At 37.7% G+C, this 25,016-nt stretch overlaps 1 protein-coding gene across 7 annotated transcripts; it reads right to left on the reverse strand.

Moving 5' to 3' along the window:
- Positions 1-8,377: 8,377 nt before the first annotated feature.
- Positions 8,378-23,714, reverse strand: LOC103699601 (ubiquitin fusion degradation protein 1 B-like). Of its 7 annotated transcripts, none has more exons than XM_088718465.2 (10): positions 23,565-23,714; positions 20,840-20,884; positions 14,874-14,951; positions 12,084-12,108; positions 11,943-11,975; positions 11,690-11,811; positions 11,447-11,577; positions 11,062-11,288; positions 9,305-9,558; positions 8,378-8,621 (listed from the first exon to the last, which is right to left on the reverse strand). In XM_088718465.2, the coding sequence occupies exons 2-10, from the start codon at positions 20,840-20,842 to the stop codon at positions 8,529-8,531; spliced, it is 966 nt and encodes a 321-aa protein (XP_088574591.1). In that variant the 5' UTR covers positions 20,843-20,884; positions 23,565-23,714; the 3' UTR covers positions 8,378-8,528. The 7 variants fall into 7 exon arrangements, with proteins under 7 accessions (XP_088574591.1, XP_088574588.1, XP_088574593.1 ...); XM_088718462.2 differs by having other exon boundaries at positions 9,305-9,564; positions 23,565-23,703; XM_088718467.2 differs by having other exon boundaries at positions 20,840-20,906; positions 23,565-23,698.
- Positions 23,715-25,016: the final 1,302 nt, after the last annotated feature.

A 25,016-nucleotide genomic window follows, 5' to 3' on the forward strand; every position in this document is an offset into this window, starting at 1 on the left:
TGTGAAGGGCTTTGGTCAGAAGAAAGGTATAGATTTTGATGAAATTTTTGCTCCGGTTGTGAAAATGTCATCTCTTCGGATTATATTGGGTTTGGCAGCTAGTATGGACCTTGAGATTGAACAACTTGATGTGAAGACAGCCTTCTTGCATGGAGACCTTGAGGAAGAAATTTATATGGAGCAACCTGAGGGGTTTAAAACTAAGGGCAAAGAACATCTTGTTTGCAAGTTGAAGAAAAGCTTATATGGGCTTAAACAAGCACCAAGGCAATGGTATAAAAAGTTCGATTCTTTCATGATGGGCCACGACTACAAGAGGACAAAATCCGATCATTGCGTCTATGTGCAAAGGTTTAGTGATGGTGATTTTATCATTCTATTGCTTTATGTAGATGATATGTTGATTATTGGCCGTGATACTAACAAAATTGATAGGTTGAAGAAAGACTTAAGCAAGTCGTTTGCCATGAAAGATATGGGGCCCGTAAAGCAAATGCTTGGCATGAGAATTTCTCGTGATAGAAAGATCAAGAAGCTTTGGCTATCACAAGAAAAGTATATTGAAAGGATGCTCGAGCGGTTTAATATGGAAAAGGCTAAACCGATTTCCTCTCCACTTGCAAATCATTTCAAACTCACAAACAAGCAATGTCCTACAAATGAAAGGGAGAAAGAGGAGATGCAAAAGGTACCCTATGCTTCAGCAGTAGGAAGTTTGATGTATGCCATGGTGTGTACAAGACCAGACATAGCATATGCAGTTGGTGTTGTGAGCAGATTTCTCTCGAATCCTGGCAAAGAACACTGGGCTGCAGTTAAATGGATATTTAGATACCTTAGAGGTACTTCCAAAGCTTGCTTATGCTTTGGAAATGGAAAAACTATGCTAGAAGGATTCACAGATGCAGATATGGCTGGTGATATTGATACTCGAAAGTCTACATCGGGATACATGATGACTTTTGCAGGGGGAGCTGTTTCATGGCAGTCCAAATTGCAGAAATGTGTTGCTTTGTCCACTACAGAGGCCGAATATATTGCGGTGACAGAGGCATGTAAGGAAATGTTGTGGATGAAAAGATTCCTCCAAGAATTGGGCTTGAAACAAGACAAGTATACTCTTTTTTGTGATAATCAGAGTGCCATTCATCTTAGCAAGAATCCCAGCTTTCATTCAAGGTCGAAGCACATTGATGTGAGGTATCATTGGATTCGGGATGTGTTGGAAGAAAAGCTTTTGCATCTAGAGAAAATCCATACCGATGAGAATGGGTCGGATATGATGACTAAAATTTTGCTTAAGAAGAAGCATGATATTTGTATGCTTAAGGCAAGCTTGGTGGAGCCTCTCACATAAGATGGGAGGGGGAGAATTGTTGGCCAAGTCCCACCTTATGTGAGGTGGGACCCAGCAATTTAAATAAAGAAAAAAAAAAGGGGAAACAAAAAGAGGGAAAAGAGGGGTTAGGGTTAATTATTCTATTAGAGGGTGGATGAGAAGAAAACAAAAGAAGGTAGCCGTCTTGGGAGAAGTGCTTGTGGAATCCATCTCAAGGAGGAGGTGAAGATCTTATTCAAGGCATTTCAAGAGGAAGAAGAACCTTGTGCAAACCTACACTCGGTGAGATTGTTCTCATTTTATTATTGGAGCCTAAACTCTTTTTCATATAAACTCTTTGTTTGTGATCCAAGGAAGAGATCCTTGATGTATGTGATCCTCTAGCTTAGCCTAGAGAAGATACTTTGTAAGCCCATTATTGTTGATAGTGGAGGTTTGTGGTGGACTTAGGTCCGGTGGTTTTTTTCTCCTCATATTGGAGGGTTTTCCACCTAAAAATTCTTGTCTCTTTCTTGTGGTTTGTTTTTTTGGTGGTTCTTACATTGATTAATTATTGTGGTATTCTCATTCTACTCACACAAAGATAGGAAAGTTTTCATCTAGTGAAGGGGTCTTTCCTAACAGAGCGGATCCATAGAATATCTCCAGAATGATAGGCAGCATAGGAGGCGATCCAATCAATAGCTCTGTTCGCCTCCCGAAACACGTGCATAACCTGAGAAACGAAACACTTCCTTAGTAGCCGCCTGATGACCTGTAGAAGTGGGTGGTCGGGCACTCCCGACCCCTCCAAAAAATTTCACTTAATTACTTCCGCAGAGTCCCCCTCCAGAAGGATGCTCCGGGCTCCCAGAACTCGCCTCGCATAGGAGACTCCCTCCCAGACGGCCCTGAGCTCCGCCCTGGAGACTGATGACTCAAAAGTGTGGCGCCTGCCTGCTGCAATTAGTCTGGACTCATGATTCCTGATCATAAAAGCAACGCCCGTGCAAACACCTTCCTCTGATAGATTACCATCAAAATTCACGTTAACATGGCCAGGGTATGGGTGATGATATGTTTCACTCTTTTCAATCTTAGCTTGTAATGGTGTATTTATCTTGTTTCTGGATTAAGTGGAGGATTAAAAGAGAACGTGGTTGGTCTAGATTCATCAACACATAAATGAGATTTCCTCCTTACCTTAAAACTAGTCTAGACTCTGGTTATAGTCTTATAGAGATTAACTTCAGAGAGGTCACTCAAACTCAATGGATGTGCCTGCTATATTGTGTTCTTCTAGGTTAATACTTTGTTCAGGAACGAAATATTAAACAAGTTTTTGGAAAACAAGCATAAGTTAAACATGGTTATATCGATCAAAGTTATTTACGCTAGGATGATTATTTCAATGGAGTCTATCATAAGCTATCCTCAAGACAAAGCCATCATTCATGCATGTTTTTTTCTTTCTGAATAAAAAAAATAATCTTACATCAAAAGTCATTCCAAAAATTGTAATCAAATGAAAATAGAAATAACTTGTGACATGACTTTTCAAGAGATATAGTCATTTCTACTCCTGTTCCCTTTATTTTTGAACCATACATAGGCTAAAAAGAATAGAAAAGTATCGAGACCAATTAATCAACGGTGGTAGTAGGAAACTCCCCATCAAAAAGGGTTTTAAAAAAAAAAAAAGATTGTTCTTCATGGGTCTTCTCATCAGTGCATGCCAAAAGGGGAGAGAGGAGGAAAAGAAGGTGGGTGCTGGTAGGCTGGAAATGAGTCTAGCTTGACCAAAGTCTTAACTCTATGAATTTTAATTCTAGTTGGCATATGTAGGCCTGGTAGTTAACTCCATGAATTTTGAGTATAGCCTTGTTCTAGATCTAACCAGACACAAGTTAATTGTATTCAGGTCCACTCAGCTCATTTGTACCACTACGTGCAGGAGTCATCTCAATGAGGGACCTCCTGCACACCGTTCGATCATTTCGGATCAACACCAGAACAGTGCTTCTTATGAAAATTTCAGTAATCTAATGTTGTTTATCGAGCACGCAAGAAGCTAGACCTATCTAATGTTGTTTATCGAGCACGCAAGAAGCTAGACCTTGATTGGAAGCAGGTAAACTTGCTTTGGACGGTGTCAAAGTACCTTATCTCTATCCTTTTCTTTGATTTAATAATGTCATGCATGGTGAGTAGTGTGGTGTGTTATGGAGATGATGTGAACTCTAACCTCCCAACCAATCTCCTTTTAATTGGCGAATGAAGCATACATGTTGCTTCGTATTGAAACATGGCACGTTATGATTTCGGATTGTGACAACGTTTGACGTTGTGCTGTGGCCATTTCCAACAACAAAAGAATAAGAGTAATAGTAGAATAATGATATAACTTGGGATCGCATCATATGCTGATGAGCTTGCCAGCCTTAACCTTCCCCACTTTTTAATCAAGCAGTAGTAAACAGACTCATATTTGACCATGACAGGCTGAAACTGAAACCGAAACCGAAACCTTGCGCTGTTAAAGTAAATCAGCTAGGCATGCATGACGGAAAACTGGACGTGCCAACGTCGTAATTCCAATCAGCCCAGAGAGGAAAGCATGCAAAGAAGTTCTGATATATCTGCAAGAGCATTTACTTCACTCTCTAACATGGCAAAGTTATAGCTTCATAATTTATATAATTTTTCTTTTCTTTTCTTTTCTGTTTGGTAGAAGCATTTATAAGGTATTTAGTGAGCTTTTAACTAGATCAGATGCAGGCAGCTCAACTTTTTTTAAAAAAAAAATAATTAAGGATCAATATTATTGTATTGTTCAGAGGAATGAACTCCATGATCTTGAGCACAAGGAACCATGCATAAGTCCTCTCCATATGAAGATGTTCAAGTCTTTTTATCCATAAGATATATCTCAGAGGGAGAGAGAGAGTGTGTGTGCATCCCTAGCAAAGGAAGGGGTCTCTAACACTGTATCAACTTTCCTTGAGCATGAGGAGAGAGTATATTTAAAGCAAGGCCAGCGGTCGGTCAATTTTTATAGAAGGAAGAATGCCTAGTTAAAGGGACATGTCTTAGTTTAATCCATCAGGGTAGGGCTCATTTGATGCTGCAGGTATATGTACCATCTATATATGTCACGGCTCAGCTGTAGCCACCTAACCAAATAGATGGCTGGGACCCAAAGGTTAGAATCAATAAATAATTGTTGTCCCACGATAACGGCCTCAAGAGACAAGATTACTGTCAGATACTTAGTGTTTCGTAAGTAGTACAATGGCGTTATTTGCTCGGAGGACAACAAACGGGTGAATAATTGTTTTGTCTTCAAACTTGATCCAGATCTAGGTTCAAACCCTAATTGGCTTTAATTTTGGGGGTCCCATTGGATTGGCCAGGTAGGTTCTAAGTTTAAGGGCTGGGACATGAATTTTTTGACCTAATTTTTGTTAGATTTCGTCCAGTCCATCGGGATTTGATAGGGTCAAGTAGAACAGTGCGATAATATCATAATACTGTACCAAAAAAGAAAAGAAAAGGAACATAATGGTAATAAATGACTTAGATAGCGCAGCCAACCCATGGGCTTTTGAGGATGATTTGAAGTAAATCAGCTAAAAAATTTCAGATCTATCAAATGTCTTTGTTTTTCAACGATTCAGGATAGAGTTATGACCGCTGCAATGGAAAATAACATATATTAACAATAAAAATAATTATAGCAATTTTTGACAAAATAGCTGCTCAAAGATTACAACATTATTTTCTCAGAGAAAAGATTATACCATTATTTTATTATTCCAAGCATAATAACAGACAAATATGATTCAATCTATAAAGCGGTGAACATCCCTTCACCTTTCTGGGAAAAAAATATCAATTTTATCTCATAAAAAGATATTTTTGCCCATCCATGGACATGCATCATGGATGCATCTATTAATTGTGTGCATCTGCTTGGTTGGATGCATGCATCCTTACGAGAATAGGGGCATGATGGTTTAATAAAGGTCAGAAGAGATGTTTTCAAGAAATAAAAGTACAAATGCAATTTATATAAATTAAAAAATAGAATTAAAGTGAATTTATCTATCCACCGAATCACAAGCCTTGGAGTCATTAGCCAAAAGGAGTGCATTTCAACATCGTATGATGGGATCGAATCATGTGTGATTGAAATGAACTAAGTGTCCACCAATTGAATGGTTCAGATGCGCTCAGGACTGAGATAATTAATTCAAAGAGCTGTATGGTAGAGACCGTAGGGTACAGCGCTCGCTTTTAGACAGCAAGAAAACAAAATGCGTGTCGATTAGATACTATATTAAGAAAACGATCAAAAATAACGCGGGAAGTTGCCGGATGACGTTGATTTGCCTCAGGTTACGCATATGATGCGATGAGACCATGCAGCCATTTTGGTTGGGATTATAACCTTTTAGACGCCAAAAAAAAAAAAAAAAAAAATCTGAGCGTGTTTGCCTTCTATTGGTTTTTCGTCCATACCTTCAAGATTATGGTAATCTTTCTACTACGAGGACCCATCAGAACTTATTAATCAAATTTGAGTCACATTATTAAAAATTATTAAAATATCAAAAGAAGAAAATAACAATAAAAAAAATAATTTTATTTCTTTGTTTCGTCACATTTGAATTTTATATCTATATAAAAAAATAATATAAATTGATATAGGATTGTGCTAATAAAAAAATAATATTTATTGATATAAATTATTATGTGATTCTTAAAATCACTTAAACAAAATTATGCCGATAAAAAATATAATGCTGATTGATACAGGATCATGCTGACAAAGAAAAATAATACTGACGATATCAGATCACGCTAACCAAAAAAAATAATATAAAATGATAAAGATTGTTATGTAATTTCTAAAATTATACTAACAAAAATAAAAAAATTAAAAAAAAAACTTTGGCATGCCAACTCACAATAATCCTAACTTGGTTGGGATAGAAAACAATTTTATAGATCGATGAGAAAGTGCTACGATGCATGACACACGAGAGAGAGAGAGAGAGAGAGAGAGAGAGAGAGAGAGAGAGGAATTCAACTTACAAGGAGAGAGAGAGAGAGAGAGAGAGAGAGAGAGAGAGAGAGGAATTCAACTTACAAGGAACTAACGACCCACTGAGAATTGCATCAAATCATTTCTACCATGGTGCACAGTAAATGAGCAATAACATAGCTGATGCAACATAACATTGCTATACTGAACGACCTTGTCAAAACGGTGCAACAAAGTAGTCTCTTGTGTATCAGACTGAAGGTGAATAGATCAGGTGCCTCAGTCATTGTATGTATATGTTGGTGATCCATATTTGTGATGGTGCAAGAGATTTGATAAAGGGATTGGATGAGAATTGCGATCTTTCATAGGTAGTGAATTGTGATTATTGAGCTTTTTCTACTTTCCCTATACTTTCTAACCGTATAAATATAAATAAGCTTCCCTGGTTTTTTGATTCAATTTATCTGCAGAGAAAGGTAAATCATAGAATATTTCTTTTTCCATATTGTCTTAGTTATGACCCATTTCTCTGTCTCGACATCTGGGACTCAACTTTCTGGATAACTTTTGTTAGGGGTGTAAAGGGAGGCTACTAATCTTTAGTCCCACATCGATTAAATAGTAAAAAAGATTGTGCCTTAAATTGAGGGGCAACACTTCTTCCTCCTAGAGGCATCTTTTGAAGGGCAAAAGCCGTAAGAAGAAAACACCGTCCTAAAAAAGTGGGTGCTCTTTTTCAAAGCGAACAATACCTCTAAAAGGGACGCAACTCACTTTTTCTGCTCGAACAACCTTCATGTCTCAAATCATTATACTTTATCTTACCATTGTACACTTCTCACCTTGTTTAAGATTGCCTTCTAGAACTAAAATTTCTCAGTTCCTACGAGCTTATGGTAGTTGCATGTTGTTGTAGGGGAGGATTGCTTTAGATTTTGATCTCATTCTTGCAAAAGCCTCCAAAAGCCTCCTGAGTCCTGACCAACTTTCCCCTCTTTCAATATTTTTATCGTTATCTTTTGCTCACATGCGCATGCAAGTTGTTGCACAGAATATGGTGCTTTTTCCTCCAAAGAAAGTCCTCTGGTACCTGTGAGCTAAGAAGAACCCTAAGAGGAATCCTGAACCCATTTATTCTCCTTGGAAGGCAGTGCCAGATTTAAAGCATTTCCTAACCAGTGTTTATTCATGGAGACCCGATCCAGAGGCAACAACCTTGGCAATGCCCAGACATGATATCACGTAATCAGGCTTTTTAGCTGGCAGGAGATATACAATCATCAAGCTGCTTTTGGAATCACTTATTGTTGGCAATGGTAATGAAACAATGGCTTCAGGTCAGCAATGGCCATATTTAGTATGACTACTACCTAATAAAATCCAAGTTCTTCGATGGAATGGGACAAACAATGATGATCTTGGCTTATGAGACAAGAATAGCAGAAGAATAATTCGAACCAGTTAAGTAGTCTAACAGGGAATGAGATTATGCGATTTGCAATCACTCCAGAATTACCCAACTAAGAAGAAAACTGAAAAATCTCTATAACATGTGGAAATATAAAGGTTTCAAAATTACTATAATGTAAGTAAAAGAGAGAAGCAATTGAACATGATAAACCAATCTGCTTTTATGCTAACACATGCAAAAGCAAGAATGAACAAAGCAACACCAACTACAGCAACAATACCAGCTGCTATCAATAGTTAACTAAGATAACAACTTATCAAATCTCATCAGATGTAAATATTCCTCCTTCACAACAATTTGGCAATAATCATAATATCCCAACTTACTAATAATGATTCTATTATTACGGAAATCTCAAGAATCATTCAACAAGATTCAGCATTTCAAATTCCATATTTCTTAGAACATGGCGTATGTTTTCTGCACGTATTAAGGTTATCCTTTGTTTTAACAGTGCTACTTCTCTATTGGGTCCCAAATCGAGTAACTCAAAGTCAATTATAAATCGTGACTGACTCAAACATCAGAAATTCACAAATTGGTGAAAACTGGAATGCACCAGTTTCAATGTGAAGATAAATATTTATATATCGAGGAAACCTTGGTGTGCAAACAAATTATGAAACATATCTCGTGTGAAAAGAACATTTTCGATTCATGAAAAGACAAGACATACAGTGAACACTTAATTAACCCTTCAATGAGTAACTCCTCCCAGTAAATGCCTGGAACTTGGGCTCTTCTTCCTTGGGAGTTTCTGCTTTTGTTTCTTTTGTAGCCACCTGCAACACAAATCAGCACAAGTTAATTTATGGTGGAGATTCCATTTAGGAATTCTAATTGTTGTATCAAAAAACTCGAGAAAAACTTATTGGTTGTAGCCATAAGTTGTTTTTGATATTTCTCTCAGTTCCCTCTTCCTTTTTTTTAGCTTAACATAACAGGTGAATATTGTGTGATGACAAAGTCTAAATACGCTGCAATCGTTAAATAATAAATTAACAATATCTGGTTTCTTGCAATCCAGAGATTAATTACAATGAGCGCAGGAGGCAGGCAACCAAAGAAGCCATGCTTATTTATGCACTTTTCTCCTCTTAAATTTTTCTTCTTGCAAAAATTTAAAAAGCATATTTGATGATCAAGCGCTACCAATCTAAAACTGAATAGCTAATTCCCTGGGAAAAAATTCATTCATCTGAGCTTAAAAAATGAAGCTGCAGAAAAGAACTCGGTGTTATAGATTATTTGCACCAGGAAAATGGGCTACCACTGATGCTACTACGCATATTAGCTTCAACCTGCATACTAGCTTTTAAAATAGCAGCCTGTATGAGTTGGCCAAGAAGAGAGATCTTCTGGAAGAGAAACTGGTCAAATTCCTTTCACTTCCCCAAACAATCAATTTACACGCAGCGAAGCATAAGAGAGAGAGAGAGGTGGATGTTAGATTAGCTGAAGACACCTGTGCTTCTTCTGGAGCATGGTTTGCATTTGAACCAAAGACAAGCTTTCCCACAGGTTGACGTGCAGAACTACTACTTTGTGGTGTAGGTGTTGTTGAGTGCCGATTCGCATCTTTTGGTGCTTCCATCTGATCATTCACTACAGAAGAAGAGATGGTTGGCTCTTGATGCATTAAAGGCTTTCCATCCAACCGCCTCCCAATGCCAGTAAAGGGGCTGAACTTTGGTTCAGCATCAGCTTCAGCCTCTTGAACTGTAACTTTCAAGAGAGTACATAAATCATAATAAATTTTGATAGAACACAAGTTATCTCCTCTTTCACTAAATCATCAGATGCCTTGAAACATAGACATCCAATTAATTAGGTACAGAGAACTGGAACAAAAATTTCCTATCTCAGACATACATGATAGGTGGACCATGAAGAACACTTCATGCAAGATCGGGAATCCAAAAAATAGTGCCTCAGTATAGACAAACATTAGAGCTGCATAAAGATACATACATACAAAAAGCAAGATTTCTGATCTGTCAGAAGTTACAAAGTAGGCTGTTCACATATGTACAGTGAATTAACTAATCCCAGCAACACAAATGAATTATTTTCTCAACTGTAGCATGACAAGCAAGCACTAAAAACAGCAAACCCTTTAGCCACATATAACTTTATTGACTTCCACCAATCACATACTTGGTATCAGCAGACAAACTCCAGTCAGGCTTACACCCATATTTAAGTTGTTATAAGATAAATAGGTATTTAAGTGACCTTCAGATAAACACAGGTTGGAAAATGTTCTCTATACGATAATTATTACTGCAGTACCCCACCATATGCAATTAAAATGAAGGCACAGGCTAAAAGAAACTATTTGTGTGCATGCACGGAAAAGTTGTCCATGCTTCATAGTAGCTTATGTCTCCAGATAAGCAACTCAGAATCCTAGAAGTCCCAACAAGCAGTCCAATGGATCAATAACTTTCACCAAAAAACGTAATCAAGAAACTAAACCTAACAATCATCTGCCTGTATTTGACGGGAGGACCTGATAAAAATAAATATCCATATTTGATGATACCATAAAAATAAATTCATATTTGAGCTCCTCTATAAATTTAGTACTGACTGATATAATTTTTGTTGCAAGCAGGTGACAAGTCTAATCTAGTAATTTTGGTTACAAGAGTATCCAGCAGAGGCATGTAGGCAATGAGGAGATTCTGGTAGTTAAATCCAACAATCTGTATACAGGAAATATACAAGCCAGCCTTGCACAATATGTCTGACAATGTTGTGCAACTTGAGGAGAAACTATAACGTGATGAGCATTTGATGGGGATAACAGCCTACACACACATATATAGAACAGGACATGGCACCTCATGCACAGAACTTTCTGCCATCAACAAAAACAACTGAAAGCAAATTTGCCCCAATATATTTTAGCTCTTCACTCAAGATATTTGGCCTTCGGAAGCATGATATAACACACTATCTTCTGACTGAAAACAGCACAAAGAAGATCCATACAGGCAAAGCATATTCAAATACATTTACAGAAATATTAAGGCAGGTAATGGATGATGGAACTACCAGATCTTAGATACATTTCTAATAAGAAAATGGTCCTATATTTTGCATGGATAAGCCACATTTATTTTCAGCAAAACATAAATTTGAAAACCAAAAGGATAATGAAAGGAAATCAAAGAAATAAAAGTAGTAGCCATAAGAAGGGTAATCCAGAATGGGAACCTTGAACTGGTGCTTGGCTGGGAGGAATTAAAGGTTGTTGCGGTTGTTCAGGTTCTTTATAATCAAGGGGAGGTGCAAAGTCCACCTCACAGTCTGTCTCAATGATACTAATTGCAGAAGCAGGTTTTGTTTCCACAATATCTATGTAGTACTTTTTATTGTTGTAAGCTACCATGATACTATCACCTGTAGTCAAACAGGAGAAGCTCCTTAAAGTTGTCTCCAAGCTGCAGTAAAAGAAAAAAGGTTAATACCTGGCCATGCTAATGCAGCTAATCAGTTACTAGAAAAATAACATTCAATTTTATATACAAAAGCATCAATAACAAATATGATACAGGAGCCAGCAGATATGCTAGCAAAGGTACATAAGGAAATTACTAACATGGCCTTGGGGTTTGAGATATCTAGAAAGTCTTTCGTGTGAGGCTGCAGTTTCACATATGTACCCTTAGGGAGGGTGGCATTTTTGACATGCACAGTATCTCCCTCTTGTAAAAGAAGATTTTGCATCATCTAAGGACAAAAGGAAGAAAAATTAAAAGAAACAGAAGGTTCCTTTTTAGCTCCATTTGTAGATACATTAGATTAAACAAACGAAATTAAGAGTTCTCTTAATGATGCCTACCCAGTATGGCATGTAAATCATGCCCTCTTCTGCAATAAACTCTAGAACTCCACAATGTGAAACCCGTTCCGTTGCAGCATTGTGAAGTTCAAACAACATTGGATAATCGATGTGCAAGGATGCTGCAAAGAATCAAAAAAAAAAATATCAGAAAGATACAAACAGCCAAATAAATGAATGCTTATTTTATAAGCATAGACAGTAACATTAAGATCGAAACATAAGGGAAAAAGAGGGAAAGGGCTCAATTTACCAAGCCGATCAAGAGCAGAGGGAGGCATTATAACTGAAATAACAGAAAAGATGTTACGACATCAGCAGTTGTTATCGTATAATAAGTAAAATACAAAATTTGATATGATACAGGTTAATGAAGGATTTGGAGAATACATACTTTTATCACCACTCTCCAGATGGGGCTGCAGAGAAAGACATTAGAATTATTACAAGGATAAAAATGAAATACAAAAGTCCAATTTTAGAATCATGGTGAAAAGCAGCCCTCTTTATTGAAGTTCACTGAACCAGATAAGACATTTTTGTTTTTTTTCTTATTGTGAGGCTTCGAAAAGTCGACAGAAAAATGAAATGAAATATTCTGCCATGCTGAAATTAAAAATATCAAGAAAGAAAGCTAATCTATACCAGTCAGTTACCTAAAACCTGCACATCACTAGCATGGCAATTCGGTGGACTTAGTTGGGTTTAGATCATGTCAAATATGCTGTCAAAAAATGCTTAACCCAGACTCAAGTTGGATTTGACCATATTTGAGAATTGCAAGCCCATACCCAAAACAGTTGGCTTTGCATCAGATTGGGTCAACCGGGCAGAAAAATAGTAATAATAGTAATAATTAATTAATTAATTAAAACAATACAGAAATAATAAATAATTTCTATTTTATGTAGCTATTAGCTAGTAGCTAACTTAAAAAATTCATCCTACATGCCAAATAAAAATCCATTTTATGAAATATCAGTCTAATCCTCATTTTGGGCGGCCTAGGAGATCAAAGAAAATGGCAAATGAATCCTCATTTTCCTTCAAGTTGACCAGCCTTGTCAACCTATCTCATCTGGATGCCTGACCTGAACCCTATTCATATTTTCACCACATCTGATTCAGGATGGCCAAAATTTCTTTTTCCCTTTTTCTGTGCAAAGATTGTCAAAGTCAAAAAATTGCACGAGAAGCACCACTGTCAACATGTCAATTATGTGATCCTCTCAAACAAAAAGACTTAAATATGCAATGAAAAGTTATCAACAAAAAGACTTGAGTCTGAAAAGAAAAATTATTTGCAAATTCTTCTAGTTTCATGTTTAGCTTCATCCTACTAATGACAACCATAAAACGTTCACGGGGTCAAATGCAGGTAGAAATTCAGCAACTTTTTAAAAATTCTTGAAGATTAATTTGAACTTCTGAAGAGATGAATAATGTGCTACTTTGTGATGTAAATTATGTAGATGGAACTATATTTGGTTCAAATCGTATTGAGAAAAGGCACATACTACTCAAATGCTATCCAGGGATATCTTGGTCTTCTGGACCAACCTTGGTAGCCCTAACTATAAAGACAGCCAGGTAAATAGCAACCAGTGTGCTCTTCCTCCTTTCTCTTTTGTTCTCTTATTTCCAGATTCATTTCTTCTCTTTTTTCGTTCTTCTTAAATATATCCTTCAGATCTCACTGATGCTTATGTGGCTATGCCTTTAAGGCCCTGTTACTGCTCAAATCTGCTGCTGTGTGTACAGGTGATTGTTTACTTCCATAAACACAGATCTGAGTAGAAATTGAGGAAATATGAAGGGCTCTCAGGGGGTTATCAGGTCATTGAGATTAGATGTGGTGCTTCATTACTCTTGATATCAATGGCGGATCCTTGGTGTTGTCATCATCTCTGTGCAAGAGAACTTCATTCCTCCTTCAATTCCTTAAGGAGAAAGTGCCACCTTCAATAAGCCAACCTCTACTCCAAATAGATATTAAGTAATCTGTGCAGCAATCTAAATGGTTCGCGGCATCTGCTTTGTTCTTAGCAAATTTACAATGTTGAAATTTCTCCATGCATACACAGTTGTTAACAGAGAAGATCTGTTTCTATGTTGCTTTTTGAACATGATTACAGCAATGTCAAGCAATGACAATATGACAAGTATCAGTTAGATAAAGGGTCTCTACTGCAGATTTTGTGTTTATATACAGATTGATCTTGAGTGATTGGCTGCACTTGCTGGTTTTTCTGAGTATTATAGATGACTTTGCATCCATGTTAGTTATTTAGTTTTGCATTTTACACGTCCCATGTACCAGAATTATTAGTTAATCCATTTGAAATGAATATCACTTCCAACAAGTTGAATGGTGAATTCCATACAAGTATTTTAATATTTTCTAAGCCAAAACAAAGAAAGACGATTTCATATCCATGAGTTGGTTTCTGTGTTTTACACATCTCAGGGACCAGAATTATCAGCTGATCCACATATGATGAGCATCACTTCCATCAAGTTGATGGCAAAACACCATCCCCAATGTGCCACGAGCATACAAGAATTTTCTAAGCCAAAAGGAGGAAAATATAATTGATCAGCTCCACTCCTAATATAGATGGTGCCAAGTACGAAGAGTAGGGGAGTTAGGATTCCCAAATCATGGCTATAGAACAGCATGGAACCAATATTAGTTCCAATGTCATGTTTGTATAACCTCAAAGCTTAATCGGGATGGAGTGCAGAAAATATATACATTGAAAAAGAACATGATATTGTACCAAAAAAGAACATGATGACAATATCTGATTTCCTCTACCATTTCACAATCAAGGAGACAAGTCTGTGACATAATACCATAGGATACTGGTGGAAATGGTACATCTGCTGAAATTCTCATGTGCCATGACAACCCAGAAAAACAATTATTTGATAAAAAACTATATATGGTTGGCAACTACGTCTACTGTCATTCATGCCCCCTAATAAGTAACTCCATTATGAAACGTTGAGTCTTGCAAGCCAGAGCATATTTGGCAAGTGTTAGAAAATAGTCAACCATACAATCAATCAATCTTTGGACATCAAGGAAAATGGCTGTGAAAATCATAAACAGCATTCAACATATAGAAAACTTAAAATTCAGTAAAACCATGTGAGTTACAGCAAGAAAAGAATACCAAACCTTATCAATAAAAGATGCAGAATAGCAACGGTATGTCTGCTCAAAAGAACTTCCATGATAACCAAAACCGTCAAAGAACTGCAGCAGTTGATAGTAAAAAAGTCAAGAGGCTGAAAATAATTGCTTAATGCGTGTACTCAAAGTTGTACATATGAAAAGGAAGTAAATGCTGTAATCAAGGTTTGAGTACTGGTGCCACTACCCATACTAGCATCCGATTGGTAATGGGCATACAGAGTATCAGTGCAATATGCCTAAGGTTGAAAATAGATCGGATATAGATCGGAAATTAGTATATCCATAGAAGTACCCATGTTTTTCCCGCGGATATGAATATCGATACGGATAGTAAACGGATCCCAAATTAGTATCGATATTTGTTCTAAATAGGACAAATATGAATCAAATATTAAGCATATGCCCATTTGTTTTAAATGAAAATAGATACAAGCTGGACAATTCTTGTATCGATATCTTTTCTATTCAAATACAGATATAAGTTGGATATTATTTCGGATACAATTCAGATTTTGAGCCAAATTCAATAATGAGAACTATCAATAGCATAACTATAAAGGATGAGGACAATCCACCATCCAAATTGCACGTAGCACATGAGTAACTAGGTAAGGGTCTAATGCATAGATATTAATCTGGAATATGGACAGACCTTGCAGGTGTTGGGTCATCAAGTCATCAGTCCGATCGCTCGGTCAATTATTCGGACTACAAGTAAAATATAAATATATTTTCTATATCAAAGACATGATTTAAGTGACACAAATTAATAATCCACACTACTCTTTAATTGTAGCCTAAATAGAAAATAGCGATGAATCCTAGAAAACTTGTGAGAAATTATATAACATATGAATATATAAAAGTTATTGACAAGGTTTGCCGTACCGCCCCATACCGCCCAGTACGGAGCGTACCGTATCGTATCGAAAGAAAATCGGTACGAAACATACATTCAAGTCGGTACAAGCCTCATATTGCCCCGTACTGAGGCGTACCGACCCATACTGAGGCGTATCAAGGTGCGTACAGATCCGTACCGAGGCGTACCGAGATAAAAATTGAGAAAGTGAATAAGAAAGTTATTTCGACATAGAAACGTACCGTACCATACCATATTGTACCGAACCGATAACGTACCAATACGGTACCCGGTACCAAGATTACGGACCTTGTTTATTAATATTGTTTAAATAATTTAAACAATAAGTTTTTGAAAACATCATAAAGAATAAAATGAAGTATATTCATTTTTTATTTTCTACTAGAAAATGATTGAATTTTTATGGAAAAAAATTAATTATTTAAACATCACAACAGACTTTAAAAAACTCAATTTAAGGATGTGAATAGATTTAAAATATGTACAACTACCCACCATTTTAAAGCAGGCTGAGTATTAGTATAGTGGTTGATGGGCTCTCGGCTAGGTAGGAGTGCATAGTTTTGATTCCAACTTGAGGAATTATTTTGGTGCTTTTTTTGCTTAGTTGAAGATCCAGATCTAGAAAAATCCTTAAAATCCAGATCCAGATCCAGCAAAAATTTTAACTACGTATCTAGATCCATATCTGGATTCGATCCAATATAAGAATTTGCATCCAAATTGAATATGAATGAGATATGGCATGATTATATTTAACCTGCTTTTCAGCCCTAAGTATGCTGGTCCAGAACCTAGTGTCAGTATGGGCAGTGTACCATGTAACAATTCCATGCCTGCCCTGTATGGTACGGATGGTACAGAACAGTGCAGTCTAGTACTTAAAACCTTAATTGTGATGTTGTAGAAAATTTTAATCCAGCGTATCAATAGATCTGACACCGAGCTTAACCACATGACTCCAACATTGCCACTCTGAGCGTTATTATGAAATAAGATATCGATTTATTTATGGATGAACTATGGAAGAAGATAATACAAGTGCTATGCTATATAGACTTAAGTTTTCAGCATGTATATGTGGAAACAACATTAAACACAGTTAAACTATCATCAGAATGCCATCTCCTGGACTCAGATTTAGTCACTGAAAATCAAAACCTCTCCAAAGAATGTGTTAGATGTATATTTATAACCATTTTCTTGAGCTGATTTTATGAAGAAAAAGGCAGGAATTAAAGCATTGCAACAGTTAGAGCAGAAATTAACAGTGATGTGGAGAGAGCAGACACTAGGGCACAATCAACAGCCAGGAAAAAATTATTTACCAGTCCACATTCAAAAAATTGTCATATTGCATTATGCACAAAAATTGGCTGATAAAACTTCTTCAAAATATATTTTTCTATTTAATTAAACAAGAAATACAAAAGTCTCTTTGTCCTCTTCATGCTCATGAAATTATTCTTTAGTTTCCCTTGATTTATCACTACTAGGATTTCCCGCCACATTTTAATAAGAAAGCCCTGCCCAATCTATCTAGCGTAAAACAAAAGTCCATCCCAAAACAAAATTTTAGGATGCCCAGTTGCAGTAAATTTCCATGTCCAGAATTATCACCTTCAAAGATCAACTTCTTATATTCCTACTCAAGCAAGTATACCAATAACATATACAAACATCCCCTGTTTAATGTATTTCACTGCCTCCCACCCCCAAAAAAGAGGGGGGGGGGAGAAGGGAAGGGGGGGAATCTCTCCCTTTCCAACAAAAGGGGGGTGATGAGAGAGAGAGAGGAGAAAGTAGGAACCCCATAGCCCACACATATGCACACAATATGTAGGATAGAACTGCCATTTCACCATATTCATATCTCTCTTCTTCCCTTCTTTATGGAATCATGAATTCCGGAAACAGGAGCCAATTCAAACGAACCAGGTGTTCTGTTGACAAGTTCCAGACAACAAGGTAAAGCCTTCTCTTTTCATACTAAATTTAAATTGGGGAGAAAAAGAGCTAAACTAATTGTTATATGATCAGTTATTTGCCTTTGTTAATAGTTTTGTTTAGATTTTTTTTATATCATAGAAATTCTTATATGTTTGAGCGACTGAAAACATGGTCTTGTTACAAACATATTGTAACATAAATTTTAATTTTTGATCTTAACACTCCGAATATTTATTTTTTTTTTTGCTTTCAAATTTTAATTTTTGATCTTAACATTCCAAGTCTTTATCTTTCTTTCTTTCAAGCTGTTTAATTCTTCTTCTTAACTTAATGAGATAATCATTATAATCTTTTTGCCATACAATTTACTAATTCAATAAGATTATCAGGCTGTTTTCTTTATAATTTAAAGTTATAAATATCTCTTTCATTTAATTAGATCTTCTTATTAATTATTCTCATCCACTTTTTTCTTTCTCCTTTTTTGCCAATTTTCACATTGTTTATTGCATTATCTTTGTATGCACAACGTTTTTCTCAAAAATCACTATATATGATTTCAATCAACTTATCCCTGACCTATATCTTATGTAAAGAAACCACACTACTATTATCCAAGTCCAGATTTTTTGGGGATGCATCGCCCAATAATCAAAGCAATGATCTCTGGCTGCTAAGCATAGGAGTATGAATACTAGGGCAGGCCCTAGTTCACCAAATATTAGAGATTTAGATACGGATCAAAAGACCTATCAAATAAATGCATGTATAATCACAAACTGTGCTGGCAAGTGTTTGCCGAATTATTAACATTTACATAAAAGACATGACAAGGTTAGTTACATCAACATGTTTCAAAATATTTTGGGTTTTAAGCTTAGAACTTTTAATCCCTTACTTTGCATTGATCTAAGCATTAGGAATGTAGATGGACACACAATACTATGTCAATAAAAAAAATGCAGGTAACTGAAAATAAGCATGGTGAAGGATGCAGCTAGGCAACCAACAAGTAAGCTTGGCGGGTCTGGATCATATCTAGAAGAATTGAAGTATTCTATTAGCCACAAATGATATTTTCAAACACCTATAAAGGTATTCTTCCAAAGTTTATCAAAAATATGGTAAAAACCACGGATTGTTGTGCCGGTATTGGGGCCCGTACCAGTTACCTAGCAGCAAGGTTCGTTACGCCCCTGTGCTAGGCTCGTACCGACACAACAGAGAGGGCAGAGGTGAGGGAGAACAAGAGATAGGAAGAGAGAGAGGGGAGAGAGGGAGGGAGAAGGAGAGGAAGGAAGGGAGGGAGAGGGAGAAGGCCGGCGGAGGCCAATGGAGCATGGCTCGACACGGCGGAGAGGGCGGGGGAGAGGGAGAACAGAAGAGAGAAAAAGAGAGAGAGAGAGAGGGAGGGAGGGAGAGAGAGAGGGAGGGAGGGAGAGGGAGAGAGAAAGAGGGTGGCAGACAACCAGCGGAGGGACGCGGAGGGGTGAAGGAGGGGCTTGCCAACTTCAATTAAATTCTTCGAAATTAAAAACAGGCCCTTCGGGACTACTATTTTGAACGAAACAGAAGAACCAGAGGGCAGAGCCCCTTCTCCACCCCTCGGCACCCCTCCACCAGCCTACACTGGCCGTTCGCCACCCTCCCTCCCTCTTCCTCCCTCTCCCTCCCTCCCCCCTCTCTTTTCCTCCTCCCTCTCCCCCTCCTTCGTCAGTTTCTCGATTTGAAGGCCGGAAATATCCTGGTCCACTGCCAATACGGCTCGGTATGCTCCGAATCGGGCGATTCAGGACAGTTCCACTGATGCTGGTAAAAACAATACCGACTAATGACAAGTCCTCATAACTATCATATTACAATTTTCCACCTTTTAGATATGGTCAGTCAGAAGCTATACTCACTAGAAATATATTAAGTAATCTAGTGTTTTGGATACTTAGCCCAAACATGCTAAAAGTTTGCTAGATCTGTTGACAAGAAGAGCATCAAATTTCACATGCAAGAATGCTGGTGATTCTATAAATTCCACCCTCTCAACCTGAATCTCATATAATCATGTGTATATGATACACAAAGTCCTAGAAAAGCAAACTCTCCTCCTATTAGGCTGAAAATTCCACTAGTGAGCGGACGTGAATAAAGTTTCTTGATGTTTTGTTGAAAGATGGGCAAAGGCATGGATTCATTGCCTACCACCTATTTAAAATATTACAAGAAAAAGGCAAAAAGGTACCCGAACACCCAGAAAGGTCCATAGACCCTTAGGAACCTCAACAAAGTGACTAGCAAAGCATAAGGTTCTTGGATTTTTTGATGATAGATCCAAAGCATAAGAAAAATCATGTGAAAAAGCAAGCTTAAAAGGATATTATTGTTAAGTTTGACTAGACTTCTAAAACTTGATCAAAGATCTAGCATTTGGTTCTAATGTCCAAAATCATGCAATTATTTGTACAAACAGATCTTACAACATCTATGTAAAACACTGAGAGTACAGACATCAAAAAACATGACAATGCTGAGACCATGATGATGATGATAAAATTATCCCTCTTCCTACCGGCAGTATTTATTCTCAAAGCCTAATGTGCATGCCTCTCATAAAGAAATGAAAAAGGAGCAAAGCAGGCACTGCAGATGAAAATCTGTTTGATGCATTTGCATCATTTTATAATACCTTATTCCTCGCTTTCAGACTTAAGGTGTGGCAAGCCTTGAACGTACTTTGTAAAGTCTAAAGACACTAAACAATGACTACTAGTATAATCTTTGTAAAGCAAAATCTTCAATACCAACAACATGACATTTTCAGGGAATAAATGCATAAAATCTGACTTTAGCAGATATTTGAATTTTGACCTTCTAATCAGATCCCCCAACAACATATTACAACATTCTTAAAAAGGCAACAGTGCCGCAACATGTAATGAACAATTAAGAACATAAAGATCACAATGAATGATGCACCACTTAAAAAAAACTATATAATTAACACTATAGACAATATCATATGGATTTCAGAAGTTAAATATAACATTACAATAACTCCATATATAATAAAAGAAATCTGTAATAATGACAAAGTTTTGAGAATTGAATCAATATAACATACCATTTTGCCTAGATTCCAGCACTTCACCCTCCAGTGATCCTATCACTAGGCAATTCAACACAAGTAGCTAACATTTACAACAGAAATTTGAAATTTTCTGTATATTTCCCATGAAACTTCAAACAACAGTTATATGCTAATTTGAAAAAAAACATTATGGCTCATCTACAACTGCATAAACCTAGTTAACGACAATTAGAAGTCTATGTTATCATGAATAAGAAACAGTCAATAAAATCTAGAGAGGCATTAGTCATAGATAATAAGAAGATATACATGAAAAGAATTTGTTCCATAGAATAGTGCATTCAAAGTATGTTGTCTAGCAAATTGAATGGGAAAGATAATGGATGAAAGTTAGCCACCTTACCACTTATTATTTTAAGACATGGAAAGAATAAGAATGTTAGGTGTCTGATTCAAACGGTTAGAGCACTGGGCATTCACTAAGAGACTTGATGATTCCTTAATACATAGACAGCTATGAAGGGGAAGGAAATGAAAGAGAATATCACTCAATATTTTGAACCTAAAGTTCCATATGGTTCCTTCTACCTAGCAGTGGTGTCTAAAATGGCAGCCATTGTGGACAGAAAGGTCAAGTTTATCTCTGGAGGTGCAAATAAACTAGATGAGGTGTGAATCTGACACAATCCTTACTGGACCTAGTTTGCCTTTAGTTCTGAATCTAGATAATTTAGTTAAATGGTTCAAATTCAATTTGCAACTAATTAGGTTGATATGGAAAATCTAAATTAATGGAAAAAAACCCAACCATTTTGAACTAGTTTGGTCCTAGCCAAGTAATCTATAGTGTTCATGTCAAGTGCAGTTTTGCAGTTTAGCAAACATATGACCAATGTGATTGAAGAATTGAATCTAGGTTTGGAAGTCATATAGACAGCTAATTAATCCATCTTTTTTTAATCTAGGTCAAGTCTAAGTTAGATCAGTTATAGTTGAATTTAGGGGTCTACCAAACCCAACCTCAACAACTCGGCAAGTATTGGGAGTTGAACTCATCATATACCAAGGTCAAACCTCTCAGTGGAACTAGGATACGTCTCATGGTAAATAGAACCAACTAGACAGGTTATAGTGGAAAGTGAAACTGCATCACACATTTTTGTTTTATAAATAAATAAAAAAAAAAAGTCATGGGGCTGCATAAAGGGGCCTTTTATATTTATATCTCATTTTTAGTGAACTGAAATAATAGATAGTTCCAATAGCATACACTGCATGAAAAAGGCGATTCAAGTAGCTAATCAAGATACAAGGAGTGAATCAGAGAGCAAGTTTTGCATGTCTTCTAAAGTTTCAAAATTTTTTTTAGCTAAACAAAGATTTCCCCTCTACCCTCCATGGGAAAAAAAGGACTCAACTAGCAAGCCTATTTGTTTCTCTTGCTAGAAAATATACTAGAACTTGTACCCATATTTTCTTAACACTGGAATTTCATAATGTAGTCCATGTGATCCTAAAACCATGACCATCTTGTTGACCTGCAAAATCCTTGTATTCAAAAGCTCATGACCCTCATCGTATGTAAGTTAAAATCCCCCAATCATTTAAATACTGAAATTCAATAATTAAGTCCATCTAACCCTAAAGCCAACCATATTCCTGAGCTGCAATATCCTTGCATTCAAAAGCTCATGACCCTCATCATACGTAATTTAAAATCCTCATCTCAAAGATAACTTTTCTATGTCGTTCAGACTGATTGAGGTGCAGTTGGATGCCTGACTAGGCGATCCCCATAAAACATCCACATTGCTGAAATTCAGCTGAAAAGAAGAAATCGATGAGCCTGATTAGCCCTGTAATCCCAAGAGGATAGCCAAAACTATTTAAGATGCCAATCCTCGGTGCCCAGAAACCCATGAAGTAGCAGGATTGATCCGACAACTTGGTTTTCCCATTTTCTTCCTTCCCTTGGCTCCTCTCTCTATCCGGTCCCCTCCTTGGGTTGATATTCATCCAACATGGAAGCCAAGCATCAAAACAGGCCCTTAATGAATTTCATAGCTAATATTTCCATTCTATAATTTCTGGATGTGTTCACAGCACCATAATTTATCATGACCAAAGGAAGAACGCACTCATTGCTATTTATCACCTATCAAATTCCAATTTTTATTTATGCATTGGAGAAAACAATTATAAAATTAAAGACTCCATGTTTTCAGCTATTAAATTTTAGTTTTCTTGGTGATCCTCTGAGATCATCAGCGTATTTACCATCCACAGACAAGCAAATACACAGCATCCTGCCGAGACCATTATAGGTCGAGTCATGGCATCCGCATGATGTTAGGCATGAACACTTCGAAATCCAACCAAACGATGAAAACATTCAACCATGAAAACGTTTTCTATCCAAAAAGGGAGAGTCTGGGCGTGGTCGAACAGCCTAAAAAAATTCACGTGACAAGCATGGAGACAGAGATTTTTGGGGGCAAAAATATAAACCCTAAACATAGTCTAAAACGTCGCAGTCATTTAGTAGTTCATTTCAAGTAACGAATTTTCAAAATTCCATGGGCAAAAAAAAAAATCAAACAGCGAGCTTAGAATTTTAAAAAATAAAACAGCAATTCAATGCATCGAAGATCAAAAGAGACAAAAAATCAAGAATTCATAGTCTTGATAACTTTATGTGAACGAATTGAAGGGAGAGATAAATTAAAGATAAGAATATGGAGGGCAGAAGAGAGAGTACCGCTCGGTGAGAGAGGATCGCGTCAAATCTCTTATCTCCGGCTCGGAAGCGAAGAAACTAGAAGCGTGGTTCTGGGGCAGGGGATTTTGGGGAAGATTTGACGATGGGTGGGAGCATGGTAACCCCTTACCGGTGGGGGGTTCTATATACATCCCCCCTATTGCTAAGGACACCCCCCAAAAACCAAAAAAAAAATACCCAAACTAACCTTTAGTGTAATTACCATATTGCCCTTGAAATTTTCTCAGTACACCCCCATTCCTCCTCCTCCGTTTCGTTTTGAAAAGAAAAAAAAAAAACACCCCTCAAACCCCCCTTAAACTCCTCGATCCATTTACATCGTTTAGGCGATCTTTGAAGGAGATTTAAGCCCCATTCGAAGCATGGACAAGCAACTAGTGATTTGGGACGAAGAATCGGCCGCAAAGGTACGTGTTCCACCTTGTTTCGAAATTTTTTTTTTTTCACGGTTCGTGCTCCGTTCGGCACTGGATCGCCGAACAAAAGGCTTCTGTTCGGCTGAACAGTGCCGAACAGAAGCCTTCTGTTCGGCAACCCTCAACCGAACAGAAGCCTTCTGTTCGGCTGCACAGTGCCGAACAGAAGGCTTCTATCCGGCACTGTGCAGCCGAACAGAAGGGTCGGCCCCATGGGGCCGACCCAATTGCAGCGGGTCGGCCCCATGGGGCCGAACCGAAGGCACTGGTTCAAAGAACCAGTGCCGAACGATTTGGGGAGGCCGGGGGGGGAGCTACCTCGAGGTGGTCGTGGAGGCGCCGGCGAGGTGCTCGTTGCTCGGGAGATGGCCGGGGAGGTGGTTCCGGGAGAAGCCGGCGAGGTGGTCGGAGATCGGGAGAATGCCGGCGACGAGAGGGAGAAGGGGGAACGGGGGGGTTTTGGGCGTTGGCGAGGTGCTTTGGGCGGAACAGTTCAAAGGGAGACGGAGGGGGTTTGGCCGCCGGCGAGGTGCTTGAGGCGAGGTTTTTTGGGCGGAAGGGAGAAGCCGGCGGGTGTTTTGGAGGGGAAGAGCGGGGTGGGGGGGGTTTGGGGGGTGTAGAGAGCAATTTAGGTGAGGGGGTGGGGAGGGTGGGGGGTAATTTAGGAATTTTTAATTTTTTAGGGGTGTCCTTAGCAAATGGGGGGGTGTAGAGAGTATTTAATTTTTTTTTAATTTTTGGGGGGTGTCCTGAGCAATAGGGGGGGTGTATATAGAACCACCCCTTACCGGTACATGTCACGAACCGAACCGGCATGATTCCAAATCGGACCAGTTTGTACCGGAACTGGCCAATAGAGCACACAATGCCTACCAGCGCAGTGTTAAATACCACTTTGTAGCATTTAATGCTCCACGCAGTGCGCTGCCTAGGATGCATACACGTGCGAACCGATTTGCACTGGTACCAGACCTATACCGCTCGGTTTCGGCTCTAAAGGAGCCATAACCGTTTT

This window comes from Phoenix dactylifera, chromosome 3 (genome assembly GCF_051530095.1).
Source record: "Phoenix dactylifera cultivar Ajwa chromosome 3, Ajwa_hap1_PhDact_Kaust_v1.1, whole genome shotgun sequence".
Lineage (NCBI taxonomy): Eukaryota > Viridiplantae > Streptophyta > Magnoliopsida > Arecales > Arecaceae > Phoenix > Phoenix dactylifera.

Coding starts and splice junctions, on each gene's coding strand:
- LOC103699601 (XM_088718462.2), bottom strand. Junction 11,976..12,083: donor TCTGGAGAGTGGTGATAAAA/GTATGTATTCTC, acceptor CTGTTATTTCAG/TTATAATGCCTCCCTCTGCT. Junction 11,289..11,446: donor ATCTCAAACCCCAAGGCCAT/GTTAGTAATTTC, acceptor CTTTTACTGCAG/CTTGGAGACAACTTTAAGGA.